This window comes from Mesoplodon bidens (assembly GCF_964165515.1).
Source record: "Mesoplodon bidens genome assembly, chromosome: 1".
NCBI lineage: Eukaryota > Metazoa > Chordata > Mammalia > Artiodactyla > Ziphiidae > Mesoplodon > Mesoplodon bidens.
The window spans coordinates 50863061-50887983 of NC_138176.1; the positions used below are offsets into that span (position 1 = coordinate 50863061).

The window sequence follows — 24923 nt, forward strand, 5'->3', positions numbered from 1 at the left end:
GTGAGGGAGTAGAGTGGAGAGGGCAGGAGACAGAGGTCTGGGGTCAGACGGGGCTGCCCGTCACCGGGCTCCAGAGAGGTGGCTGGGTGGTGAGCAGGACTGGGGACCCAGCCTCACCAGAGCCACCAGGACTGCAGGGCCCATGCAGGCCGGGCCCTGGGTGACTCAGGGGCAGCCACAAGGACTACTGATCAGGGGCCTTTGCGTGCAGGACTTTGGCCCAGCCCCGGAGAAGGAGGAGCTCTCGGAGCATACGGAAACTACGTTCGTAAATATGAACGAGCCCATTTTTAAACCATGAATCTTTCAGGGGAAGCACACAATTTGCACACATTTCCTAGACCATGTCAAAATGTGGCCCAGTTGACTCATGTTCTCCATCTACCGGGGATTTTCATGGAAAAGTTTAAGAAATCCTGCCCTTTGAAGTCTCCACACAAGAGAGCCCAGCCTGACCTGCTTCCAAGCTGTGCAGAGGCAGGGTCCACAGCCGATGCCAGAAGGACAGGGCTGGAGTGGCTGTGGGTCCTGACCTACACGTGGGTGGATAGGCAGCCAGGCCCCGGTGGGACCAGATGTTGCCAACTCCATGGGGTCCATGCTTGGCCTTCTCTTGCAGGATCTCCTGCTCTCTGGACCATGTCGTCACTGGCCTCTGTCCCTCCCCCTCTCTGTGCGTCTGCTCTTTCTCCCCCATCTCTGCCTTCCTGTGCACAGTTCCTGGTTGCTGGTCCTCCGCTCAGGTTGTCTGGCTGCTCCCCAGTGCCCCATCGCTGGGGGAAAGATGTCCATGCCTGGTCCAACCACCAGCGTCATGTACAAACACGGCTGCTGTCAGGCCCAGCACGGGGCCTGGGGGCAGTTTTGAGTGTCTTGACAGTGGGCTGAGCAGGCACTTCCAACGTATTTTCAACATGTTAGAGAGCCTGACCCATCTGTCTCTCCATGAGTTGCCCTTGTCACCTTACATTCTTCATCCCTACTCATTTCTCCCACCTACATTGTCCTCCTGACGCCCTAGCAAGCTGGGCCATGTAGGCAAGAGAGACCCCTCGTGTCTGCTCTTCCCTGCCCCCAGCCCCTGCCCCTTCTATGAAGGTCCCACACCTGCCTGCTGCCTCCAGTCTACAGACTGGGCTTGTGACGGCTGGGAGAACAGGGCTTGGCTTGGCAGTGGACGTGGAGAGGGGACACCCTTAGGTACAGGAAACAGGGGGTGGTGCAGTGTGGGTTCAGTTAACAGCAAAGCCACTCTATTCATTTGCTTGGGCTGTACCCAAGCTAAGTACCACAGACAGAGTGGCTTAAACAACAGAAATCTATTACAGTTCTAGAGGCTAGAAGTCTGAGATCAAGGTGTCTGCAGGGTTGATTTCTTCTGAGTCCTCTCTCCTTGGCCTGTGGACGTTTGTCTTCTCCCTGTCTTCACATGGTCTTTCCTCTGTCTGTGTCTGTGTCTTAATCTCCTCTTCTTATAAGGACCGCTAGTCATGTTGGATTAGGCCCACCCATATGACCTCACTTAACTACCTCTGTAAAGACCATATCTCCAGTCACATTCTGAGGTCCTGGGGGTTAGGGCTTCAACAGGTGAATTTGGGGAGGGCACAACTCGGCCCATAATAGCCATTTATCAGGAGCACCTTTTTTCAAGTAGTGGGTTCTGGGGAAGAGAGGGATCCTGGGAAAAGACTCCTACAAGCTTTGGAGGCAAAAAGGCCACAGGTCCTGCTCAACTTCATTGTGATGGACAAGTTGGATGACCCCAGGCAGGTCACCCTCACCTCCGTAGTGTCCCCAGCTGTGTGAAGACAGAACATGACTGTGTACATAGCTCCCTGCACTCACATACGCAGTGGGGGCCCCTCAAAGACAGCTCCTGCACCATGAGTTCCAGGCAGTTTGAGGCAATGCTGGGTCAGGACCCACTTGCTGCAAGATCAGGAAGGGCCTTGACAGGTGAAGAGCTGAGGAAGTATGTGTTGCAGCCCCATGCTTATGATCCTTGTGGAGATTCTGGGGCTCCAGGGGACATCAGGATGCCCAGCACTGCAGCTCATGAGCCCAAAGATGACAAGGGGTTTTCAACCCAAAGATACAATTACTTGAAACTGGAAATCCAGAATTTTCATTCCTTATTTCTCTGCTACCCATGGGTGGTAGGCATCCCAAGGAAGCAAACTCTGGCTCAGTGAGCAGATGGCCAGCCACAGGAGGTGCTCATCATGCAGGCAGAAGGACATAAAGGGGAAGGAGGCCAGGGACGGGGGCCCTGCCCTGGGTGGGGCAGGGCTGGGGACTGTCTCAGAGATGGGCTGGGCCTAAATCAGCAGCAGTCTAACCCTGGGGGCCCAGGGGGCAGAAGACACAGGGGGCTAATGGGCATTGCCTATGGTCCCACCCTCACCCCCCAGGGGCCTTCCTGTCCTGTAGCTCCAGGCATTGGGTGCCCAGGTGCCTTGTTGAGGACAGGATGACAGGAAGCTGATGCGATGTGGTAAACTGTTCCAGTGTTCAGAGCTTACGTTTGTCTACTAGCCCAGTTTAAAAATCAGTTTTAAAACGTCACTGTTAGCAGAGTCATGGAACAAGCATGATGGAGACTTTTGTTTCACTTCTTAGTTGATTTCATGCCCATTATGTGGCTCCTTCTATCACATTGTCAATGGTGAGAGCTATTTTTCCCCTTTCTGGAGACTGGAGATATTGCTTGAAAACCTAGAGAGATGGCAGAGTACTAGGGGGGTTGGGGGGACCCTGCCCTAAGCCCTCAGCATGCCCTTGTCCCACCCACAGGCTTCCCACCAAATGTGCAGCTTCCTGTGATGAACAGCAGACTCATGGCTGGGGCAGCTGGGTCTGTGCCAGCGGGCTGGCCCCAGCCCCTCTGCCAGAGCCCAGCGGGCCCAAGTGTAAGGGCCCCGCATGCTGTTGGGGCCCCATGGAAGAGGCTGGCCCCTCCGCTCTGCCGTCCTCCACCCTTTCCCCCACGGGCATCCTCTACTCCTCATTCACTGCAGACTCGGGCACCTGGCTGACACTGCCCCACAGCCCAAAGCCCACTGTTATCCCCGGGAACTTCAACATCCACAGGATGACGCAGGACCTCTGGATCCTTGACCTCTTGGCCTCCAACTCCCTGCACTGCGAGACATCTCTGTCGCTCACACCCGCATCCTGCCGCCATTTCCATCTCTCCCCTGTCTGTCTGCAGCCCCATGTCCCCTCCTCCTCACTTGCCTGGTCTCCAGCCCCCCAGCTGGCTCCACACAGCTGCAGGCTTCCAGACTCTGGGCCAGATCATGCCATTCTCCTTCGTGCGCCGTCCATACTGCCTCTGTGTGCTCAGGCGAAGCAGTAAACCCTTTCCTCGGCCTGCAAGGCTCCTGTGTAGTCCCCGTTACTTTCCCTGGTGACTGCAGCCGTTCTCATCCTGAACAGGCCACACCCTCCCATGTGTCCCTCCCTCGTTCTAATGGGTAGTTAGCCCCGGGCACACACACCCGACCTGGACATGAGCACTGCACCATGGGCATCCCTTACCTCCATTTTGCCTGTCTGCTACCCCACCTGCAGCCCTGTTCCAGGGCTAACTGCAACCATTCATCAGGGCCCAGAGAAACATCGCTTCCTCAGAGCAGCCTCCCGACATGGGGATCCAGATGAGACCCAATCCCCTGCCCTGCTGTCTGTTCCGACAGCATCCTCTGCCTTCCTCTCTGCCACTCACCTGCAGCTTACAGGGCTCTGTGGACAGTCTCTGCTCCCCCGGGCTGGGGTTGCAGGCTCAGCACGGCCCGCTCTCAGCTGAGCGCTGGGAACACAGCAGCGCCATTGCTCTTTGCGCCATGAGTGAAATGTGAGGCTGGAGATCCTGAGACCCCTCCCCGATCAGAAGAGCCTAACGTTCCTCACAAGAACTCTAGCTTGGCCTGGCTAGGTACTGAGCACCTCCCAGGCCAGCTTCTGCCAGCCTCATTGTTGTGTGTGGTCCTCAGTCCCCGTCTGAGCAGTGGGAAGGGCAGACCACAAAGATTTCACCCATGAGGACTCACACAGAGTGCTCAGTCACCCCAGGGTGCGGCTAGCCAGACCTAGCCCTGCCTGACGCCAGGCCAGGGTTCACTCAGCAGGGCTGAGCAAGCCCCATGGTTTCGGGCACCTTCTTCCTGCCTGACTCTGTGACATCACATGGCCATCCCAGCCAGGTAACGTGGGGGAAGAGGATCACTCTGCTGGGCAGAGGCTCACAGCTGGGGCTGGCGAGCTGCCCACGCCCAGCCAGGAGTGAGGAAAGGCCATTCAGGAGGAGGAAGCAGGCACAAGGGCAGGCTATGGGCACAAAAGGGTGGGTGAGAGGTTCCAGAATGGACGTGGGGATGACACAGGACGTCAGAGACCCATAGTGACATGATGTCAGGGGATGATTCTGGGATGGGGACATTGAGCCAAGGGCATCCCAAAAGAGCAGGTGCGGACCTTGGGGCTCTCGTCTCTGGAGTAGGAGGTACCCAGGTGAGCCCAAAGGGCAACCTAGCCTCAGAACCACTAACAAAAAGGGGGAAGAACGGAAGCCCAGGGAGGAGTCCTAGGGGGCAGTTTGGTTGCAGAAAAGAGATGAAAAAGAATGGCCAGGGGCTGCCCTGGTGGCGCAGTGGTTGAGAATCTGCCTGCTAATTCAGGGGACACGGGTTCGCGCCCTGGTCTGGGAGGATCCCACACGCCGCGGAGCAACTAGGCCCGTGAGCCACAACTACTGAGCCTGTGCGTCTGGATCCTGTGCTCCGCAACAAGACAGGCCGCGAGAGTGAGAAGCCCGCGCACCACGATGAAGAGTGGCCCCCGCTTGCAGCAACTAGAGAAAGCCCTCACACAGAAACGAAGACCCAACACAGCAAAAATTAATTAATTAATTAATAAACTCCTACCCCCAACATCTTCTTTAAAAAAAAAAAGGCCAGGAGTGCTGGCCATCCTAGAAGCTAAGACCAGAGTTTCAAATAAAAGGTGAGGTCCTGCCTGCAGGAGCTGGTCAGGGCGGGGCCTGAGAAGAGGGCACAAGTGCTGGAGGGAGCAGGTCACAGAGGGCAGGACTTCTCCTGCGACCTCACTGGGTCGCTGTGCACTGTGGACCCTCAGAGGGCAGAACCCTGTCTGACGTTCTCTCTGCATCGAGCTCTGTGGCCTGTCTTGGTCTCAGAGTCCAGAGTTTCTCTCTGGGCTCGGCCCAGGGCCACCACACTACGGTGACCTAGCTAGGGTCGTCTTCATAACTGACTTTGGACAGACCCCCTGGAGGATACGCACTCCCCAGACCCTGATCCTCATGGCATGACGTGGGCACGGCCCCTGTGAGCAGCTGAGGTCCCGAGAAAGAATCACCAGTGAGGACGCCTTGGTTCTGGCCCCAAGGGCTCCCAAGGAGGGTGGGGAGTTTGGGGTCCCAAGCAGGGCCTTTCTCAGTCCGTGTGACCTGAAGCAAGCTTCAGTCTTCCTCTTATGGTGGCATCCCACAGCACTGCGTGATGACCGTCCAGTTCCCACGGCAGCCCTGGGCAGCGGCTGCTCGCCCCGCCCCAGCTGCCTCCCCTCCCCTCTGCACGCTGGCCCAGCTCCCTCCCCACCCGCCCAGCCCTCACTTCCAGAAGGAGCAGCCTGGGGACTGTGTAGAGAAAGGAGCACTGGAACCAGGGTCAGGAATCCGGAGGGTACAGTTCTTACCTACTACCCTTAGAAATAAAATTCATATTTTATGGCAAGACAAGAAAAATTTAAACATAAAAAATTTTCTCTGCCCTTTGGCCTCCCCTCTCCCGCACTGTGCATTGTGTGTCTGCCTTAGGCATCAACCAGACCTCCCGTGGGCAGAAACACTTGTTCCATCATAAAAAGCAACATTCTCTTAGCACAGGCCGGACAATTCATTAAAAGATAACATTCCTTCTTGATCTTGTAAGGGGTCACATGGCGCTTAGATCTGGATTGTGTGAACTATTAATAACACGTCATTTAATGTACAGCCCTCTGTCTCAAAAAACTTATATAGCTGTGCCTTGACTTCTAACAGGCGGAACAGTTCTCAGAGCCTTCTGAGATGCTCTTCCCTGGTAATAATCCTCAAATTTGGCTTGAATAAAATTTTCCATTTGTTTCTTAGATCAACCAATTAATTTTTCGTCAACACCCTGAGACGTTTCACTGAATACAAGTCACACCAGGGTGGGGCTGTTTTTCTCTGGGGCTCTAGGAGCAGTGGGGTTTCTGGAAGCCCTGAGGAAGTAACCCCAGGATGGAGGGGTTACCGGGTAGTCGCTGAGACAAGGTCTTTGCCCTGAAGGGCAGGTTAAGGGGTGGCATGGGGAGAGTGGTGCTAAGGAATGTTCTAGGCAGGGGCCCCAAGGAGAGCAAACTCCAGTAAGGAAAAAATTAACCTCTTTCCAAGAGGTTCCTCTCTCCCTTGGCAGCCAGCTTGTCCTGCAGGGCCCATGGCAGAGCAGGCAAGTCCAAGAGGCCTGGTGGATCACGTGGCTTTTTCCCACAAGAAGTGTGATTTATACAAATTATCTAAACTTTGGAGTTTCCATTTAATTTTTGTGGCAAAGATTAAAGAGGATAGAGTGCACAGAGTGATTAAAGAGGGATCTAGGCATAGAGACACCCAAACAAGCGGAGGCTGCTATTATTTTATGTCCTTTGCAGAGCTCCCCATTGCATTGTTCACTGGGGAGAAGCCGTGCAATAAATAGACTCCTATTTATAGATCAGGTCTAGCAAAGACTGAATGAAGACCCGTGTTTGCTAAGTGGGGTTTTCACAGGTTGGAGCTCAGCATTCCCAGTCTGTGTAACAGCCACAGCTCAAACATTTGGCAGCGAGCGGTGTGTTTCCACAGGGCATTTGGGCTGGTGCCAGGGTGGGGCCTGAGAGCCACAGGAAGAACCCAGAGCCCGGGGGCAGGAGGGGGGTGTGTGCAGGCGTGGTACTGGGTGGGGCCTGGGGCCTGCATGCTGGTGCCACCACACCCAACCCCAAGCCGCCTGCTCTTCTGAGTGCAGCAGAGCCAAGTGTGCAGAGTCTCAGAGTGGAGGGAGGGCTGACCAGTGTATCTTCATCTCCCTGACGAAAGGCGCGGCGAGGTAAACGAGATGTCCTGGTGGAAAGCCTGGGTAAGTGCAGAGCAAGCAGAGGTGGAGGGTTCCCTCATGGTGTTGGTCTAGAGAGAGGTCAGCTCGGGCAACACTCTGTTTCCTGCCAGGCCAGGCACAGGACTGGGCTGCCCCCTGGGGAGGAAGACAAGGAGATACTGCCCCAGTCCCAGAGGCATTCATGGCAGCCAGGATGGGAACAGGGAGATGGGCAGATAAAGAAACCTTGAAATGCACCTGGGGAAGCTGAGGAGCTGGGGGAGCCCAAAGGGAGGGGTCAGGCTGCTGGAAACAAGGGGGAGTCATGGTTGAGTCATATGTCCATGTGTGTGTGTGCGTGTGTGTGTGTGTGTGTGGTGTATGCACATGCGTGTGTTTAGGGAGAATCAGGCAGATGTTTCCTTAAAGAGGGAACAGTATATGCAAAGGTTCAGAAGACTGGGAAGCTTGGCTTTAAAGAGAAGTAAGCTTGAGGGTCCTGGATGGGAGGGTTGAGGGTCGGGGGAAATGCACCTAAAGAAGCAGGCAGGGCCGGGTCCTACAGAGCTGTGCATGGCAGGCTAAGGAGCTTGGGCTCCACTTTGAGAGCAGTGCAGAGCCATTGAAGGACCTTGAGCTGGAGAGTAACCTGATTGAATAGGCTGATGTTAGAGGACTCATCAATGTCTTCTCCTCAGGGGATGGGAGGACGACCTGGGCCACAGGGGCCTTCCACATTTGAAATCCATGAGTGAAATTTACAGAGTGACAGATGGCTGAGTTAGGGGGACAGCACATCCTGCCCCCAAGTCTCCCATGTCCAGTGAATGAACAGATTCTCAGGAGTGTTTCATCTGGGTTTGCGTCCGACATTGTCTCATGCTAAGGAGTTGAAAACACAAAAGGGGGACAAAGATGAGGAGCAGGTGATGTCCCCTGGGGAGGCACAATGTTGTGTGCTCGGCACACCTTCCTTCATTTCATCCCCAGGCAGCCCTGGGATATCAGGGCTGCTATTTCCACTTCACAGATGAGGTAACTAAGACTCAGCCATATCTAGTAACTTGCACAGTCTCACAGCTAGCAGGTGGGGGTCTAGTGTGAACTGGGGTCTCTCTCTGTCCCTGCCCCCAGGCTCTCTGTGAGTCTTAGTGGGTGACCCGGGCTTATCCTAATTCAGGAAATCTCTTTGTCACAAACGTCACAACTCAGGGGCCCTCAGATTCAGACGTGCTGGGCCTGGACAGGTGGGACAGAGAGGAGACCAGGGGCAAGGTGTTGCAGCCATCTGGCGCCAGCGAAACAGCCATGACAGGGCAAGGGCCAGGGCGGCCTCCAGCTTCATCCTGGCTGATGCGGAACAAGGCTTTGAGGAGGCATACGTGGCAGGGAGAGTCCAGTGCTGAGCACTTTCCAAAGTCAGCTGCTGCCCAAGGTGGCCTGACTTTGGGCCTTGCTCCCAGTGGGGTGGGTCAAAGGCCCATCCTTAGGGCCCACCCAGCCAGGCAGGCAGAAGCCTCCTTGCAGGGAGGCTGGATGACAACCTGGCAGGATAACAATGACATTCCTTGAGCACCTACTGTGCCCTGGACCTTCCTCTGTCAATATCTGACTTGAGCCTCTGTACACCTCTGCAGTACAATATAGATGCCAATATCCTTATCCACAGATGAAGAAACAGAGCCACAAGGAGACTAAGACGGTGCCCAAAGTTGCCACACTACGAAGTGTTGGAGTCTGGGTTAGACTCTGAGCAACCTGACGCCAGAGCTCAAACTCTATGGGGTTCGGCCACCCACAAGCCAAGGGCAGCCAAGGGGTGTGAAAGATCAGCTTGAGGGGGGCCCGTCTGTGCCTCTCTTGTGGAGCTGAAGTTCTGCCTCCCAAGTTCTCCGGGGCAGCCCTGTGATGGGGGAAGGCAAAGGCGTGGCAGCTCCCCTGAGACCTTCACAGACACGTAACAGAGTCACAAGCCAGGCTGAGTCACCTTTTCAGTGAAAATGTTCCTGTCGGGACTAGCCTGCTCTGTGCAAGACCCGGCAAGGGCCTAGGCAGACCCCTCCTCCAACATGGGGTGGGGAGTAGGTAGAACCACCCACTAGGCAGGGGTCTGATTCCCGGAAATTTGTCTTTTTTCCCCCTAACACCTTAGCGTGGGAGGTAAGGCTGGGGCTCTTCAATGCAATGAAATCACAACCCCCAGGGAGTTAGTTACAAACATTACCACCGGAGCCCAACCTCAGACCCGCTGAATAGGCCACTCCATGGTGACTGGCACACACGGCCTGGTCAGTCACTGCTGCACAGCCCCCTGAGTGCCAGCCTGGGGCAAGGGACGGGGGAGAGCCCCTCCTGGGTGGCCTCCAGATCTTAACACTGAGATCTGAGATGACCTCATGCTCACAAACGACCTGCATTCCTGTGAGCAAGGTTTCCTTCAGCGAAGGGTACTGGGAAAACTTAATGTCTGGGAAAGGTTGAGTCATTGAGAGCAGGGGGGCGGCAGACAGAGCTTAGCTTCTGAGTCAGGCTGTGGGTTAAATCCAGCACCACCGTTTACTAGGTGCGTAACCTTGCCAGGCGCTCCGAGCCCAGCCTGTGAAATGGGGCATTCATAGCTACCTAGTGTGACTGGCAGAGACAGCAAGGAGAAGAGCATTGCATCTAAAGCACCTAAAGCCTCTAACACACAAGGCCTGGCACATAGGAGGTGCTCAAATCACTAACAGTAGTAACAGCTGCTCATGACTCCACAAAAAAGGGATGCAATAGATGCACGCATGCAGCTGGGCAACATCTGGGACCACAAAGGCTCTCTGGATGAAATTTGCACAGGGAATTACTTCTCGTAATTTCTTCTGTGAAACATGGTGCTAAGAAATAAAGTAGGAAAATCTGTCACCAGATATTTGAAATTCAAGCAAAGGATATGGAAAGACTTCTTACTTTTTACTCAAAAGAAATATCCGTACAGATATACCATGGATGGGAAGCTGCTCTGTATTTTCAGGATCTGACCAGGGCCAGGAAGGAAGGAAGGAAGGAAGGAAGGAAGGAAGGAAGGAAGGAAGGAAGAAAGGGAGGAAAAAATGATGGATGTGGTGATTGGATGGGTGGATGGCTGGCTGGCTGACTGGCTGGCTGACTGGCTGGCTGGCTCGCTGGATGGATGGATGGATGGATGGATGAGTGGATTGGTAGGTGGATAGGTGGAAGAGTAGATGAGTGGATGAGGAGTGGATAGAAGGAGTAGGGAGGCAGCATGTTCAGCTCCACTAAGCCTTTCCTTACTTGATCGTTGTCCTTGTAGCTTTGAGCAGGGTTGTCCCTTCCTGCTGCCTGCCCTCAGATGGCACTGCCTGGGAGAGATGCAGCCTGATTCAGAGCCCACGCCCCAGGATGGGGCAGGGATGGGAGAGGTTTTGTGGCTCTGGCTGGCGCCAGCCTGTTAAAACAAGAGGCCATTCTGCACAGGAGAGAAGGCAGTCCCACAGAGCCCCAAGGGGAACCAGCAATCCCTCACGGTCAGGCCTCTGTCTCTGGGGGTACCCTTCCCTACACAGCTAACGCCTCGGAGTGAACAGCCCCTGGGTCATCTGGCCTCACAGATCTCCTAGGAGATTCCATTGTTGTGCCCTGTCACCGCAGTAAAAGCATCACTGGACTCTGAAGGATTCTCCCTCTTCAGCGGCCCCCCAAACCCCTGCTGATCTTTTTTCAGGCCAGGCCCCCTACCCCAACTCTATCTCTCCAAATTTTTTGGTTGTTTTTATTTTTTTCCTTAAAGTCCATTGATCGTCACAAAAACCCAGGAAGTGCAAGTAAGGAGAAAACAAATGGCCAACTGAGGATCTAAGGACCCAGAGCTACAGAGGAGACGTGGCCTGGGGCTGCTGGGTGTGTAGGAGGGGGTGGAGGCGTGGTCCCCACAGGGCTGCTGGCCGTGGGAAACTCAGGAGACAGATGAAGCTCCCAACACCGAAGGCTGGAGTCCAGTCTCTAGAGCCTTTTCTTGCTGCCCCACAGTCAGCACGGAGGCTCTGGCAGTGGCCACAGTACCAGCCACCTTTGAGGTCTTTCCCTACACCGTCTGAGCCTGCAAGCCCCAACTCCCAACTCCCCAAGCCCAACTCTGGCAGTGGGGCTGAGAGCTGGGATTCCATCTCTTAGTGTGGCCGGGTGGCGCCAACCCACTCCTCCTCAGGAGGCCCCTCCTTCCAGCCTGAGGGCCGAGCTGGCAGGACAGGCCTCCCCTTGGCCAAGGGGCTAATAGTCACGTGGGTCTTCTGCAGCCCTGACCTGAGAGGACCAGATGGCAACCTAGTGCAAAGTGGACAAAGGTGCCCCTTCCTCAGCACGACCTGATGGAAACTAGCATGTCCAGAAGCTGAGGCCTCTCCTGGGCCTCCCCTCACCCTGGATGGATGGGCAGGGCCAGGACGGATGGAGGCTCAGCCGCTGGTCTGCAGGGGCCGAGCTGGTGCTCACCCTGCTGGGCTGGCTGCCAGGGGCGCTACCTTCCCCACATTCCCGCTTTGAGCAGGCGTGGCTTCTCTTGCAGATTGAACAGGAGGGTGTCTCGGTGAAGAGCAGTCCCCACTTCAACCCAGACCCCGATGCAGAGACCCTCTACAAAGCTATGAAGGGGATCGGTGAGTGGCCTTGACCCGGGAACCCCGTGACTCTCTGGGGCTCTGCCCTCTCTGCTCAAGACCCCTCTGCTCACAGCCCTGGGAGTGAACGTCTCCCCATAATCCTCTGGCACCCAGAGAATCACACAGGGCCCACATTCCCCAGAACAGGTCTACACAGACTCCCAAGACTGGAGAGGGGGGAGGGCAGTTGTGAGTAATGGGGGTGGGGAGGCGGAGGCCATCTGCTGTGTGTTCCTGCGAGTCCTTGTGCAAGAGACCTCTCCCCATTCAGTCTGTGCTTTCTCCCTCATAAAATGGCCCCGACAACTGTGGACCCTGCGTGTCACTGTGAATTTCGGATGGGACTAGGTTGGGAGATGTGCAGAGCTGACCGTCCTGTCTCCAGCGCCTGCTTTCCTGTGAGCAGGAAAGGGCTGGCCGGAGGCCCGCTGGGATTTGGATAACCCGGCCCAGACAGCCCTCATGCTGTCACCCAGGCAGGATTTACCCTCTAACTGGCTCTGACTGGTGAATTGGGGCATTAACAAAAACTGCCATTCCCAGACAAGCTGAGAAATCATGTTCCGTCCTCTGCTCCCTGTGAAATCTTTATAATTATCTCCATTTCCCAAAGAAAAATGTGGAGGCTTGGGGAGGTGAGCCTTCTACTCACCCAGCTGCTGGGCCAGGACTCAGATCCAATTTTCTGGACCCTCTGTCCCCATCCTCCCCCATGGCCACCAGCACAAGGGAGGTCAGGGCAGGAGGTCTCACTGCCTGAGCTCCGGAGTTTCCAGCTGATGTCCAGAGCAGAGCAGAAAACCAGAGGGGCCTCAGATTCTATCGCTGTGAGGCTGGGCCTGGCTGCACCCCAACATTGTGTGGATGGGGGGACAGATGGATTTTCTGTCTTGTCTACACCATGAAAATCATCAGGTTTGGAAGCTTCCAGGTGGTGCATCCCCACTGCTTGGCCACCAAGCAGCTGCCTTCCCTCCTCCCCAGCCCTCATCAGTCCCCCAGGGGCAATGAGGGTGCTCATACTGTGCCCCCCTCCAGGGACCAACGAGCAGGCCATCATCGATGTGCTCACACAGAGAAGCAACGCACAGAGGCAGCAGATCGCCAAGTCCTTCAAGGCTCAGTTTGGCAAGGTAAAGTGGGGCACTTGTGCTCGGGGGGCTGTAGGGACCACTGCTGCCAGAGACAGCCTTGCAGGCAGGGCCTTGCTGGACGAGGTCCAGCTGGTCTAGAGCCCAGCCCACTGGCAACATGGGGCATTTGGGACATACACTGAAAACATGATGCATTGTTTCTCTGAAAATCAGATTTAACTCTGAAAACTTGCTGATGGCTCCCCACAGCCCTGGCTTGGTCCAGCCTTCTGATGTCTGGCCCCAACCTCTTTTCCCACCTTCTCTCTCACTTGCTCCTTTACAATTGCTCCATGGCCCCATCCCTGAGCTGTTTCCCTGCCTCTATGCTTTGCTTGTCCTATTCCCCAAGACTGGAAGGCCCTTCTCTTTCCCACATGCCAGAGATGCAGGCCGGGCTCTGCTCTGTGCTGTGCCGCAGGACTGTCTCCTCGTGTTGGAGCTGCTGTTCCAGTGCCCCTTCCCTCCTGCCACAGGCGAAACCCAAGGGCAGGGAGCACACCGCCTGGACCCTTTGTCCCTCCTCCCGCCACCCCCAGGACAGAGCGAGGCATCGGCATCCTAGCTAAGCACAGGAATAAATGCACACAGAGCCGTAGTGGCCGGAAGCCTCCATTAGCACACATTGGTAATGTGGACACTTAACCCAGGAAGATGAATGATGAAGCCCAAACACTCCATGGGAGAAACCAATGTTCTCTCCTAAAAAATAATTTATCTCTCTTAACCTTCACAACTATGCATTATTCTCTGCGTTCGACGTCAGAGGAAACTGATGTTCTGAGAGGCGGAGGATGTTGCCCAGGATCCCAGAGCCTGTAAGCAACAAGGTTGGGATTTAAATCCAGGTCTGACAAGGCCCTTGGTCCTTCACTGTGCTGTGAGGGGAGATCAGCTCGGTGTGGCCTTGTGGTTTCTTGCAAATATAAGTGCCCTTAGAAGGAGACACATGTGAGATAGATTCCTTAATTCATTTCACTCATTCATTGAGTGTCTACGGGCTAAGTGACAGGGACTTGATGAGCTTAATGACGGACTTGTATTTCGGGCTTATGGTGTGCCCGGCACTGCTCTGAGAGCGATTTCGACATCTCTCCGCCAATCCCCTAAGCAATGGTATGAAGCAGGAGCACCAAGGTTTCTATTTCACAGAAAAGGGTAAGGATGCTTAGAGAGGCTGAGTTGCTGGCCCAAGAAGCCCCAACCAGCACCAGCGCGTGGCAGAGCCCACGTGGGAATCCAGCCAGAGCCCCTGGGCCCAGCCAGCACCCGCTGCCTGCACTCCAGTGGACACAGCACACAGAGCACCACCCTTCCCTGCTCCTGCCTTAGAATCTCATCGAGACGCTGAAGTCGGAGCTGAGCAGCCAGTTCGAGAGGCTCATCATAGCCCTCATGTACCCTCCATACAGATACGAAGCCAAGGAGCTGTACGACTCCATGAAGGTAACCAAGCAAGTGGGGTGAGGGGGTTCAGAAACACTTACAAGGACTGGGTGGGGGAACGATGCCCGGGACTGCTTTCCCCAGAGACCCTGGCACAGGGGGCTCTGAGCTCCCCTTGAGCCACTGTTTGGAATGAGCCCAGCGAGCTTGCAGCCTGCTGCTCATGAAATCATACAAGATGTTTTGGGACTTGGTAGAGCGTAGGTTCTTCTATCTCAGCATGGAAAGAATTCAGTGAGAGGCAAAGTGATAGATAAGAAGTGATTTATTAGAATAGGACGCTTGTGGGGCTTACAAGTAGGCGGGCAAGAGGGTGCCACCCCAAGAACTTAGTGGGCTACAGGTTTTTATGTTTGTTTTTTTGTTTTTATTTATTTTTGTCTGCATTGGGTCTTCGTTGCTGTGCATGGGCTTTCTCTAGTTGCGGCGAGCGTGGGCTACTCTTCGTTGCGGTGCGCGGGTTTCTCATTGCGGTGGCTTCTCTTGCTGCGGAGCACGGGCTCCAGGCACGTGGGCTTCATTAGTTGTGGCACGCAGGCTCAGTAGGTGTGGCTCACGGGCTTAGTTGCTCCGCGGCATGTGGGATCTTCCCGGACCAGGGCTCGAACCCACGTCCCCTGCACTGGCAGGCAGACTCTTAACCACTGCGCCACCAGGGAAGCCCTACTGTTTTGTAATCAAAGGAAAAGTGGGGAGGGGGAGAAGACCACCTTTTTCCTCGTTCTTGAGTAGATTTCACGCTTCTATCATCAGTTCCCTCCTCCATGTCGGGCAGGGGAGTTTTCTTGTCCCTTGTTTCTTGTTTCATGGTCAAACCGGGACTGTCATGGCGTAATGGAAATGAGCAAAAAGGCTGTGACGTATACTAAAATATGGTAAATCATCTCAGGTTTCAGTATAATATCACCTTTTCCTTATATTTTTGTTTTTAGTGTGCACAGAGGAGCATGTTCTAGGAATCATTAACTTACTGAGCTCACTGGGCAGGATGTGGGTCTCATTCCACCATTGTTTTATTGTTTGGGGGCCATGCTCCTGTTGCACGGTTTTGTTGCTAAGCAAGCCTGCTTGGTTTTGTGGTTAAGCAAACCTGGTTTCTTGAGTGATCATTAACTTACAGGGGTCTCCCATACTTTTTTTCTCTACTGACAATGCCCAAGTGGGATTAACTATTTAATCACCTTCTTTGTCCCTTTACTCTGTCCCTATCACTCAGACTGCCACCAAACACAGACTGGCCTCCGCCATCATCTGGCCTTGATGGAACCAAAATTCATCCTTCTCAGGACATTGCTAGACCAGGTGTGCAGGAATTAGGAACCAGCCTCTGCTGTCTCGTGCCTTGTCCCCCAATTTCCTGTTACTTCCCACTGCTCCTTTTGCATTCGAAGATGATTAAGAAGGAGTCAGGACCAAGTAATAATAATCATCTCCATTGAAAGGGCACTTACAGGGCTTCCCTGGTGGCGCAGTGGTTGAGAGTCCGCCTGCCAATGCAGGGGACATGGGTTCGTGCCCTGGTCCGGGAAGATCCCACATGCCGCAGAGCGGCTAGGCCCGTGAGCCATGGCCGCTGAGCCTGCACGTCCGGAGCCTGTGCTCCGCAACAGGAGAGGCCACAACAGTGAGAGGCCCGCATACCGCAAAAAAAAAAAAAAAAGAAGAAAGGGCACTTATAACTAATAAGAACCTGCTGTATAAAAAATTTTAATTTAATTTAATTTTTAAAAAAAAGAAAGAAAGTGTACTTACTCCAAAAAAAAAAAAATTGAAAAGGGACTTCCTTGGTGGTCCAGTGGTTAAGACTCCATGCTCCCAATTCAGGGGGCACGGGTTTGACCCCTGGTTGGGGAACTAAGATCCCGCATGCTGCACAGTGCAGGAAAAAAAAAAAATTGAAAGGGCACTTACTGTGTGGACCTGCCAGGCATTTTACATCTATTATCTCCACCTTCGGGGTGGGGGTGGCTTATTATCCCTGTGTCCTGATGAGGACCCTCAGGCTCAGGGAGGTGGAGTGACCTGTTTGGGACCACCCAGCTATAGAGGGCTGAGCTGAGACACAGACCTCCCATCACATCACTTGCCCACAAGTATCCACCACTGGAGACAAATGCACGTGATCTCCCCCAGTAACATCCTCCAGCAGAGACCCCCCAGCAGAGCACTGACTGGTTCGTCCTAGGACTGTTCCTTTTGCCTCTTGACAAAAGAGAATGCGGACAGAGCAGGAGGGTGTGGACAGAGCTCTCGAGCAGGCAGAGGTTTTTATCCACAGGGCTTAGGAACCAGAGAGGGCGTCATCATCGAAATCCTGGCTTCTCGGACCAAGAACCAGCTGCAGGAGATAATGAAGGCATATGAGGAGGGTAAGGGGCCTGCTAAGAGGGAGGATGTGGGCCCTGAGTTAAAGGCTAGCTTGGGAATGACCATGAGCTTTGGCAGCCTAGCGGCAAATAAGAGACAAGCCGTGTACTGGGCCACGTTGGAAAGGATTCTTTCTGGGTTTTTCCACACACAGATGCTGAGCACCTTCTGTGTGCCAAATCCCGTGCCTGACAGTGAGATTGGATATGAGTCAGGATCCATCTCTGAGCTCCCTAAGAGCATGGGCTGCTGCGGGGGAGGGCATGCACCCATTAAGTTCTCTGCCCCTTGACAGTGTGGCGGCACTGCGGGCCGCCGGCTGTGTCAGCAGTGGGCGGGGCTGACACCCTCCTGGCCAGGCACAGGCTGACCCTGGGGACCATGCAGGGCCCCGTTGCAGTGGTGGGTGTGGAGCCCTAGCCAGCTCTCATGGGCTGCAAGGCAAAGCCCATCCTCCACAATGTCTGCCTGGTGGGGAGTCCACAGGAAGTTCCTGGCTTTGCCAAACCACGTGATGAGATAAGTCTCAATCAGCAGCCCCTGGCTCTCTGGCCTGGCCCATCTTTGTGCTTTGAGCTTGGCTGGCAACCCATGTTGCTTCCTAGTTCTGAACAACCACAAGCAGGGAGCCTCTGCCACTCAGACACCTGGACAGAGCAAACTCTCCCTGTGCCAAGGACTCATCTCTCCTGGAAGGCTTTAGTCAGGAAAAGGGTGAGAAATGGGGCAAGGAGGAGGAAAGCAGGTCTGAGCCTCATGGTCCTGATCCCCTGCAGACTATGGGTCCAGCCTGGAGGAAGACATCCAAGCAGACACCAGCGGCTACCTGGAGAGGATCCTGGTGTGCCTCCTGCAGGTATCACAGCCCAGGGTCCCGAGAGCCCCTTGTCTGGGGGATCCCCACAGATCCCCCATCAGAGAGTGGCTCTTGGGCAAAGCTACTGAAGTGGGGTGGGGGGCAAGGGTGTGGTACAGCCGCTGGGGCGTGGGCTCACTGGGTACATCCCAGCGGGCTCGGAGTGTTCTCATGGCAGAGCCCCTGCACCTCTCCAGAAAGTAGGAGAAGAGGGCCCGTCACTGAGCAGGTCCCTCCCACCAGGCCCCATGCCAGGCACGTTGCTTACTTTTGCTCACTGAGTCCTGCAGCTCCTTATGGGGCATTCCTTATGACTCTCCCTTTACCGATGAGAGTCCAAGGCCTGGAGAGAATAACTGCCTGCCTTCCTACCTGGCTGTGCCCTCTGTCCCGGCTGCTCTGCTCAGCCAGCCTGCCTTACAGAGCCGCTTCTTCTGTTCCTAGGGCAGCAGAGATGAGTTGGGTGGCTTCGTGGACCCAGGACTGGCCCTGAAAGATGCACAGGTAAGGCTACCCCTCAGCAGCTCTGCCCTGCAGGCCACCCAGTCCCACCCTCTGCCATCTACACTCCGGGGTGCTGAAGCCTAAAAGCCTCACCCAGCCCCTCTGCCCGCAGGGGTTTTCTCTGATGCTAGGCTGGGCCCTGGCTCAGCTCTCTGCAGGCCTTTACCCTCTGGTGTCTGCAGAGGGAAGTGAGGGTGGAGGGGAGGAAGGAGACTGATTTGGGTGGGGTTCACTGAAGCCCTGCCCGGGCAGGAACAGCCTACGAACCCGGGAATGCTGGGCCTCCGAGGCCCAGATGTGTGCATTCAGCTCTCTATAGGTCTGCCTGCTGGCAGAACGCTTGAAGGTACCCAGAGGCAAAGCAAAGCCCCAGAGGGGAGGCGGGACAGTTCCTAGAGCCGCCCGGTATTGAGAAGAGAATTTAACCACGGGGATAGCAGGCTCCCAGTCAAAAAGATGGTCAAGCAGAGGAGAATGTCAACCTGGCAGCGTGGATGGGGGGCTGTTCTTCACCCCCCTTGCTCGCCTTCACTGGTTGTCGTGGGTGTCCCAATGCAGGATCTATACACAGTGGGTGAGAAGATTTGTGGGACTGATGAGATGAAATTCATCACCATCCTGTGCACGCGCAGTGCGGCACACCTGATGAGAGGTACTGGGGAGGTAGGGAGGTCCTGGGGGACAGGGAGGCACCCTGGCTCTAGGTCCTCTCCCTTCACACTGAATACCCAATGTGTGGCCTTGTCAAATCATGGAGCTGGGGAAAGAGCCAAGGAGCCCTGGACCCTTTCCCCAGCAGCCAAGTGGAGGTCAGGGGTGGTGCACAGATGTGCAGTCTCCTATTTGAGATGCTGGGGGGTGTCACGCTGAGATGCGCATGTCCCCTAAGAGAAGGCCTTTCTCCATAGTGTTTGAGGAATATGAGAAAATTGCCAGCAAGAGCATTGAGGACAGCATCAAGAGTGAGACCCACGGCTCACTGGAGGAGGCCATGCTCACAGTGGGTAAGAGACGGAGCTCCGTGCTCAGGCTCACGTGTGTCCGCTGGCCCTGGGGCTCAGAAGTGGGGCAGCACCAAAGGGCGAAGGGCCCAGGGCACAGTAGCAAGTGCTGGGTCCCTATGTTCACCTTCAAAGCCAACCTCCACACCAGCTGCCACTCTCAGCATGTACCCTTCACCCAGGACACTGGAGCTACTAGGAGAGACCCTCGTGTCCTCAAGGTGCTGTGTCCTGCCAGAGATTGTTCTCTGTGCTGCCCACAGGGTGCCCGGTGCCGTGTGTGTCATCATATATGTGCGTGTGCATGAGTGTGTGCGCTTGGATGTGCACATGTGTGTGTGCATGCGTGTGTGTGCGTGTGTACTTGCGTGCGAGTGCATGTGCGTGCACATGAGTGGGTGGGCGTGTGCATGTGAGTGTGTGCATGCGTGTGTGCGTGCGTGAGTGTGCGCGCGCGCACGCGTAAGTGTGAGTGTGCACGCGAGAGTGTGCGCACAAGTGTGCGCACATGCGTGTGCGAGCGTGCGAGTTGTGTGTGTGCATGTGTGTGTATGCACACATGTGCAGGATTGTGCCGGACCCAGGGCCTGTGCTCACCCACAGCAGCCACACAAGGAACATTCTGGTTCTGACTGTGAAGCCCTGAAGGAATCACCTAGCTGGACTTTAGCCAGGGGTTTGGTCCCTGCCTCAGTTGCTGATTGAAGAAATGTTGATGTGTAGTTGGAATCCAAACTGAGTGATTGGTGGTCTGACACTAGGGGAACACTGAGAACCTTCCACCAAGCATGAGGTCAGATTCATGTAGGCGGACAGGTTGCAGAGCACATCCTGGGGTCCAGAGGCAAAGTGACAGGGAGAGGAGTCATTGCAGAGTAAAGAACTGAGGCCCAGGGCAGAGGGACTTCCCTCCTCCCTCCCATGATGGAGCCAAGGTCACCTCCACACCAGGCTGTGCCCACTGGGTGCCGAGCAGCCAGGGGAGCTGCACAGTGTGTCCTGGTCCACGGGGGTAAACTGGGGCATCTGACTCTCCCAGCTGCCTTTGACTGCTGTGATAAATCCAGTCTATGTCGGAGCATCTAAGCATGCCTCCTGCTCCAGTCTCAGCTTCCAAAGGCAGCCCCTGGATCCAATTTAAACAACTGAAAAAAATCTACAGGCAGGGAAAAGCAAGGCTATGCCGGGCCCTGGAGTGCTGGGCACTTACTGTTTGTTTATCCTTGAAGATTCACACCACTCACTTCACATGTGAGGATGGTGCAAGGCAGGGAGGTCAAGTCACTAGGCACCTGGTGCCATCAAGCAGGGTTCAAACTCATGCCTACCTCCCTCAAAGCCCTCGCTCTTTCTGCCACCTTGGATTAAAACACCAACCTCCCCACCCAGACACCAAGTCTCTGAAACAGCATCCATGAAAGCGAGGATAGGGCCAGATGCCCTGGGCGCCTTCTTACTCTGGGTCCAAAACCCATCTGTCACAAGGGAATTCAATCTGCAGGGGCCCTCTGAGAGGTGACATGTAAAGCAGGCACTCAGAGGCCAGTGGTCACCACAACGGTGGCTCCTCCATGGAGCTGTGTGGCTAGATTCTTGGTGAAGCTGTGTCCGGAATGTAAGAGCCCAGGGACCCCCTTGGTGGAGCTGTGCTCTGATGAGCCAGACCAGCCCTGTGGGTCCCAGTGCATTTCACACCTTGCCCTTTTGTCTGCCTACTCTCGGCCTTTGCACCTGTGCCCAGTGCCCTGGGCTTCCTTCCCTGCCCCACCCCTCCTGACACAAAGCCTCTCATTTTAGGACTAGGCAGAGCACAGATAAATAGGCCAAGACTTGCACAACACTAACCCTTAAGACCCAAAGCAAGACATAAATAAATAAACATGTATACAATGTCGCCTACAACCTCTGGTTGCTAACAGAACTTTCCTGTTTGCCAGTGAAATGCACCCGGAACCTCCACAGCTACTTTGCAGAGCGCCTTTACTATGCCATGAAGGTAACTGTTCTGTCTTCTGTGTGCCTGACCCTCAGTCCTACACAGCACAACTGCAAAGCCAAGGAGCTCAGAGCCACCACCCAAGTCTCCGACACTTGGGTCTCCTCTTATCCCAGCCTCTTGTGGACCAGAAGGGTTTTAGTTCTCAGAGGGCAAACCAAGCTAGGGAAGGGAAGCCACAGCTCCTGAAGGCTGAATTTGAGTAGGTGCATTCAACAGGTGTGCATGGTACTGAACTTTCACCACAATCCTGTGAAACTTATGTAGTAATCTGCCCTCCCAGAGGGGGTGAAACCAAGACTTGTGGTCAAGGTCACACAGCTAGTAGGTGGCAAAGTGTTGATTTGAGTCCAAGCCAGTGCAATTGTCTTTTTTATTCTGATTTTATTTATGCATCATTGTCCACGTGGCCTCCTTGACAAAGCACAGGTCAGGATTGCCAGGAGGTCAAGGCATCCTTTGAACAGGCATGTTTAAGAGGGAGATTGCCACACACAGCAGTTCAACAACACTACGTGTGCCAGGGTGCCCATCTGGGTTTGCCTGTTGTCCAGAAGGCAGCACTGGCCACTCAGATGTTCAAGACACTCATATCAAGGGAGGCTCTGGTATCTGGAACCACACTGGAAGATAGATAGTGAAAGTAATTCCTGGAGATTAAAGTCAGCCCACCTTCTCTGATTGATGGTTGCTAACATCACCTGAAGCAAGAACCCCAAGCTCTCTGGCTACATCTGGCCAGGAAGTGAGAGAGGGCATGGGATTCCCTTGGTCACGTGGCTCCCTCTGACATGAGAGTGATCAAGGATGAAAGTGAGCAGGAGGGTCCTGCATGTGAATTGGCCAGTTAAGCTGATTTCATGATGTTGCTGCCCTAGGAAGAGGCCTTATTCCTGGAGCAGTGAACATTTTGTGTCTAGAATCTGATGAAGCAAATCAAACACACATTGCTATCTGGGGTATTTGGCGTCTAATAAGAGACAGACATGAGCAGTGAGTGAGAAGAGATCAAGGGATCCCTTAGCGCATCCCTCTCAGTGCTTCACTGCTAAAGCGGAGGCTTATTCCTGTACCTCCATCCCCTACGAAAGCCCCCTGAACCAAACATAGATTTGTCCATTATCACAGAGATGGACCAGGAAGGCAAGAAGTGATGGTTGACTGCTGTGTCTTATCCAGGGAGCAGGAACTCACGATGGGACCCTGATACGAAACATCGTTTCAAGGAGTGAGATTGACTTAAATCTCATCAAGTGTCAGTTCAGGGAGATGTACGGCAAGACCCTCAGCAGCATGATCATGGTGAGCCATGAGTTCCCATTTCTTTTTTTTTTTTTTTTTTGCGGTACGCGGGCCTCTCCCTGTTATGGCCTCTCCCGTTGCGGAGCACAGGCTCAGGACGCGCAGGCTCAGCAGCCATGGATCACAGGCCCAGCCGCTCCGCGGCCTGTGGGATCTTCCCAGACCCCCGTGTCCCCTGTATCGGCAGGCGGACTCTCAACCACTGCACCACCAGGGAAACCCGAGTTCCCATTTCTAACAGCAGTTTTAAACAGAGACCTTACTGGGAAACCTGAATGCTGTGACCAATGTCATAAGTCACACGTGTCCGTCCCTCCTCAGTGGGTATCACACTCTTGCATTCATTGCTATGTGCTACATACAGGGATCAGCAAGGAGGTCGGTGTAGCTAGTGGAGGCCCCTGTACATTGCACCCAGAAAGTTAGCTTTGCATTTGAGTTATGGTTGCCCCTTTGAAAATGACACACCGAATCCTTGCAGAAGGAACCATATCTGAAGAGTCAGTGAGAGTAAATAGTTTAGTCGGAGTCGAGGCGTAGCATTCAAATACAGATATAGGTAGTCCTGACAGCAAAAATTTAAGGACATAAATCATATGAGCTCCAGTGGGCTGCCTAACCTGATTCCAATTAGTGAACGTTCTAGAGCTGAGAAAACACAGTGATTATCACACTGCTATAACTTCAAGAGAAATAGCTCTTCTAGCCATTAATACCAAATGAGGCCTTGACAGCTTCATTAACAGAAGTCAAGTCATGAGAAATATATCCCTAAGTCTTCACTGGCTATTAAGTCAAGCCTCTAGTTATTCTACAAGTGTCCATTGTTCACTACACTTTCCAAGACACACATAGCTTACAATATGTTAAAAAGATGTTTCTGCTTTAAGATGTTTCAGAATGGGGCAGTAGGTGGTAGGGGATTGGGAGTGGCAATAGAAACAGCCTGAAATGGAAAACAAAGAAAGATGGGTGACAGTGAGGGGCCTGTGGCATAGGAACCTGTAGAGGAATGTTCCAGGTCTCCCGCAGAGAAGCACAACTCCTGGTAATAAGAGCAGCTGTTCCTGATGCAGGTGACTCCAAGTCAAGCCAATGCCACAAACCACCCCCCCCTTCTAATTCTCACATCCCTCCTGTCCTCAGGAAGACACAAGCAGCGACTACAAGAATGCCCTGCTGAACCTGGTGGGCAGTGACCCCTGAAGGCTCAGAAGGACAAGAGCAAAGGTCAAGCATGTGGAGCCACTGGGTCCTGCTTGCTCAACCTTGGCCATGGATGGGGATGGGGGTGGGGGGAGCAACAGCACAGCTTTCAGTCCTCTGTCTCCCAGCTTCCAGTGCTTTCCAGCCAGTTTCTCTGACCCAGAAGTAAGGATCAGCCTGGGGCTCCTACTTCCACTGTCTTCCCAAGTCATTTTCAGGTGTGAGCACATTGCCAACCTTAGCATATATCTGATCTGACAAATACCTCAGCATGAAGGGGTCTACAGGGACTCGTGATGATTTCTTTCTCCCTACACAGGAGCTTCCCAAGCCTGACTGGTCACAGAGTCCCCTAGGCTCTCAGCCCACTCCCATCTACTAATCTGAGATCTGCAGAGAATAGACCAGACAATATGGAATTTTAATAAGTGTCTCAGCTGATATGCTTCACTTTCAGGCAACCAGAGAAGGCTGTGAGAGCTTGTTTGTTTCTGAGCACATGCTTGTGGGCAGCTGAGAAAGGAACACATATATCCAGGCCAAGTGGGCTATCACCAACATTCATTCACCAGCTTCATTTTAAAATACTAGGCTATAAGTAGAAGAAAAATTCTCTCATCATCCTACCAACAGAGAAAGCTGAAAATTAATGGCCTGACACAAGGACACTGTGTTCTAAGAGGCTTGGGCTTCTCTAGTCCTTGATCAAAATAGCTGCTCCTTCCTCCCATGACGCAAGCCTGGAGAATCTCTAATCCTGACCAAATGGCAATGGGAACTGGTTGCAGGAGAAGCTGAGATACCTGTGTTGTGCTTTTCAAAACAATAAAGATTTGTACATTGGAACTTAAGTGTCTTTGGATTTTTAGAGGTGACCAAAGTAGAACCACTTTGATTAGCCAAATTCTACCCCATAGAGCCTACTCTCCAGACTATGCCATCTAGGGCTACAAAGCTTATCCTTTCCCATTAACAACATTTCTGATCTCTGAAGACAGCCCACATATTCTGCCAAGACTTCTTCTGTCAAAGCTAAATGTCCCCAGTCCCTTCAACTGTCCCTCTTAAAGCCCGGTTTGGGGCCAGCTCCTTCAAACATTTTCTAGTTTGCAAACTAGAAACTTTTATAGAGTGCAACTCTGAGAATCGTTTGTTTGTTTTCAGGGCTAGACAATGTTTATACATGTCCATGTCAGGTCCAGGTGTCACGCCACATCGGCGGGACTTCAATTCATTTACAAGCATCTCATCACAGCGCCTGCCAGGGGTCTGTAGGGCAGAACCAGGCTTTCCCCATGCAGGTCATCACATAACAATGATGCTTTATTAAAGG

General features: G+C 53.8%; 1 protein-coding gene across 1 annotated transcript; it reads left to right on the forward strand.

Moving 5' to 3' along the window:
• Positions 1-7011: 7011 nt before the first annotated feature.
• LOC308620667 (annexin A8) lies at positions 7012-24436 on the forward strand. Its single transcript, XM_081240505.1, has 12 exons — positions 7012-7166; positions 11686-11776; positions 12818-12912; positions 14245-14358; positions 16637-16727; positions 17502-17581; positions 18026-18085; positions 18644-18737; positions 18994-19089; positions 21024-21082; positions 22262-22384; positions 23531-24436. Exons 1-12 carry the CDS (start codon positions 7146-7148, stop codon positions 23588-23590), a joined length of 984 nt encoding a protein of 327 aa, XP_081096631.1. The 5' UTR covers positions 7012-7145; the 3' UTR covers positions 23591-24436.
• Positions 24437-24923: the final 487 nt, after the last annotated feature.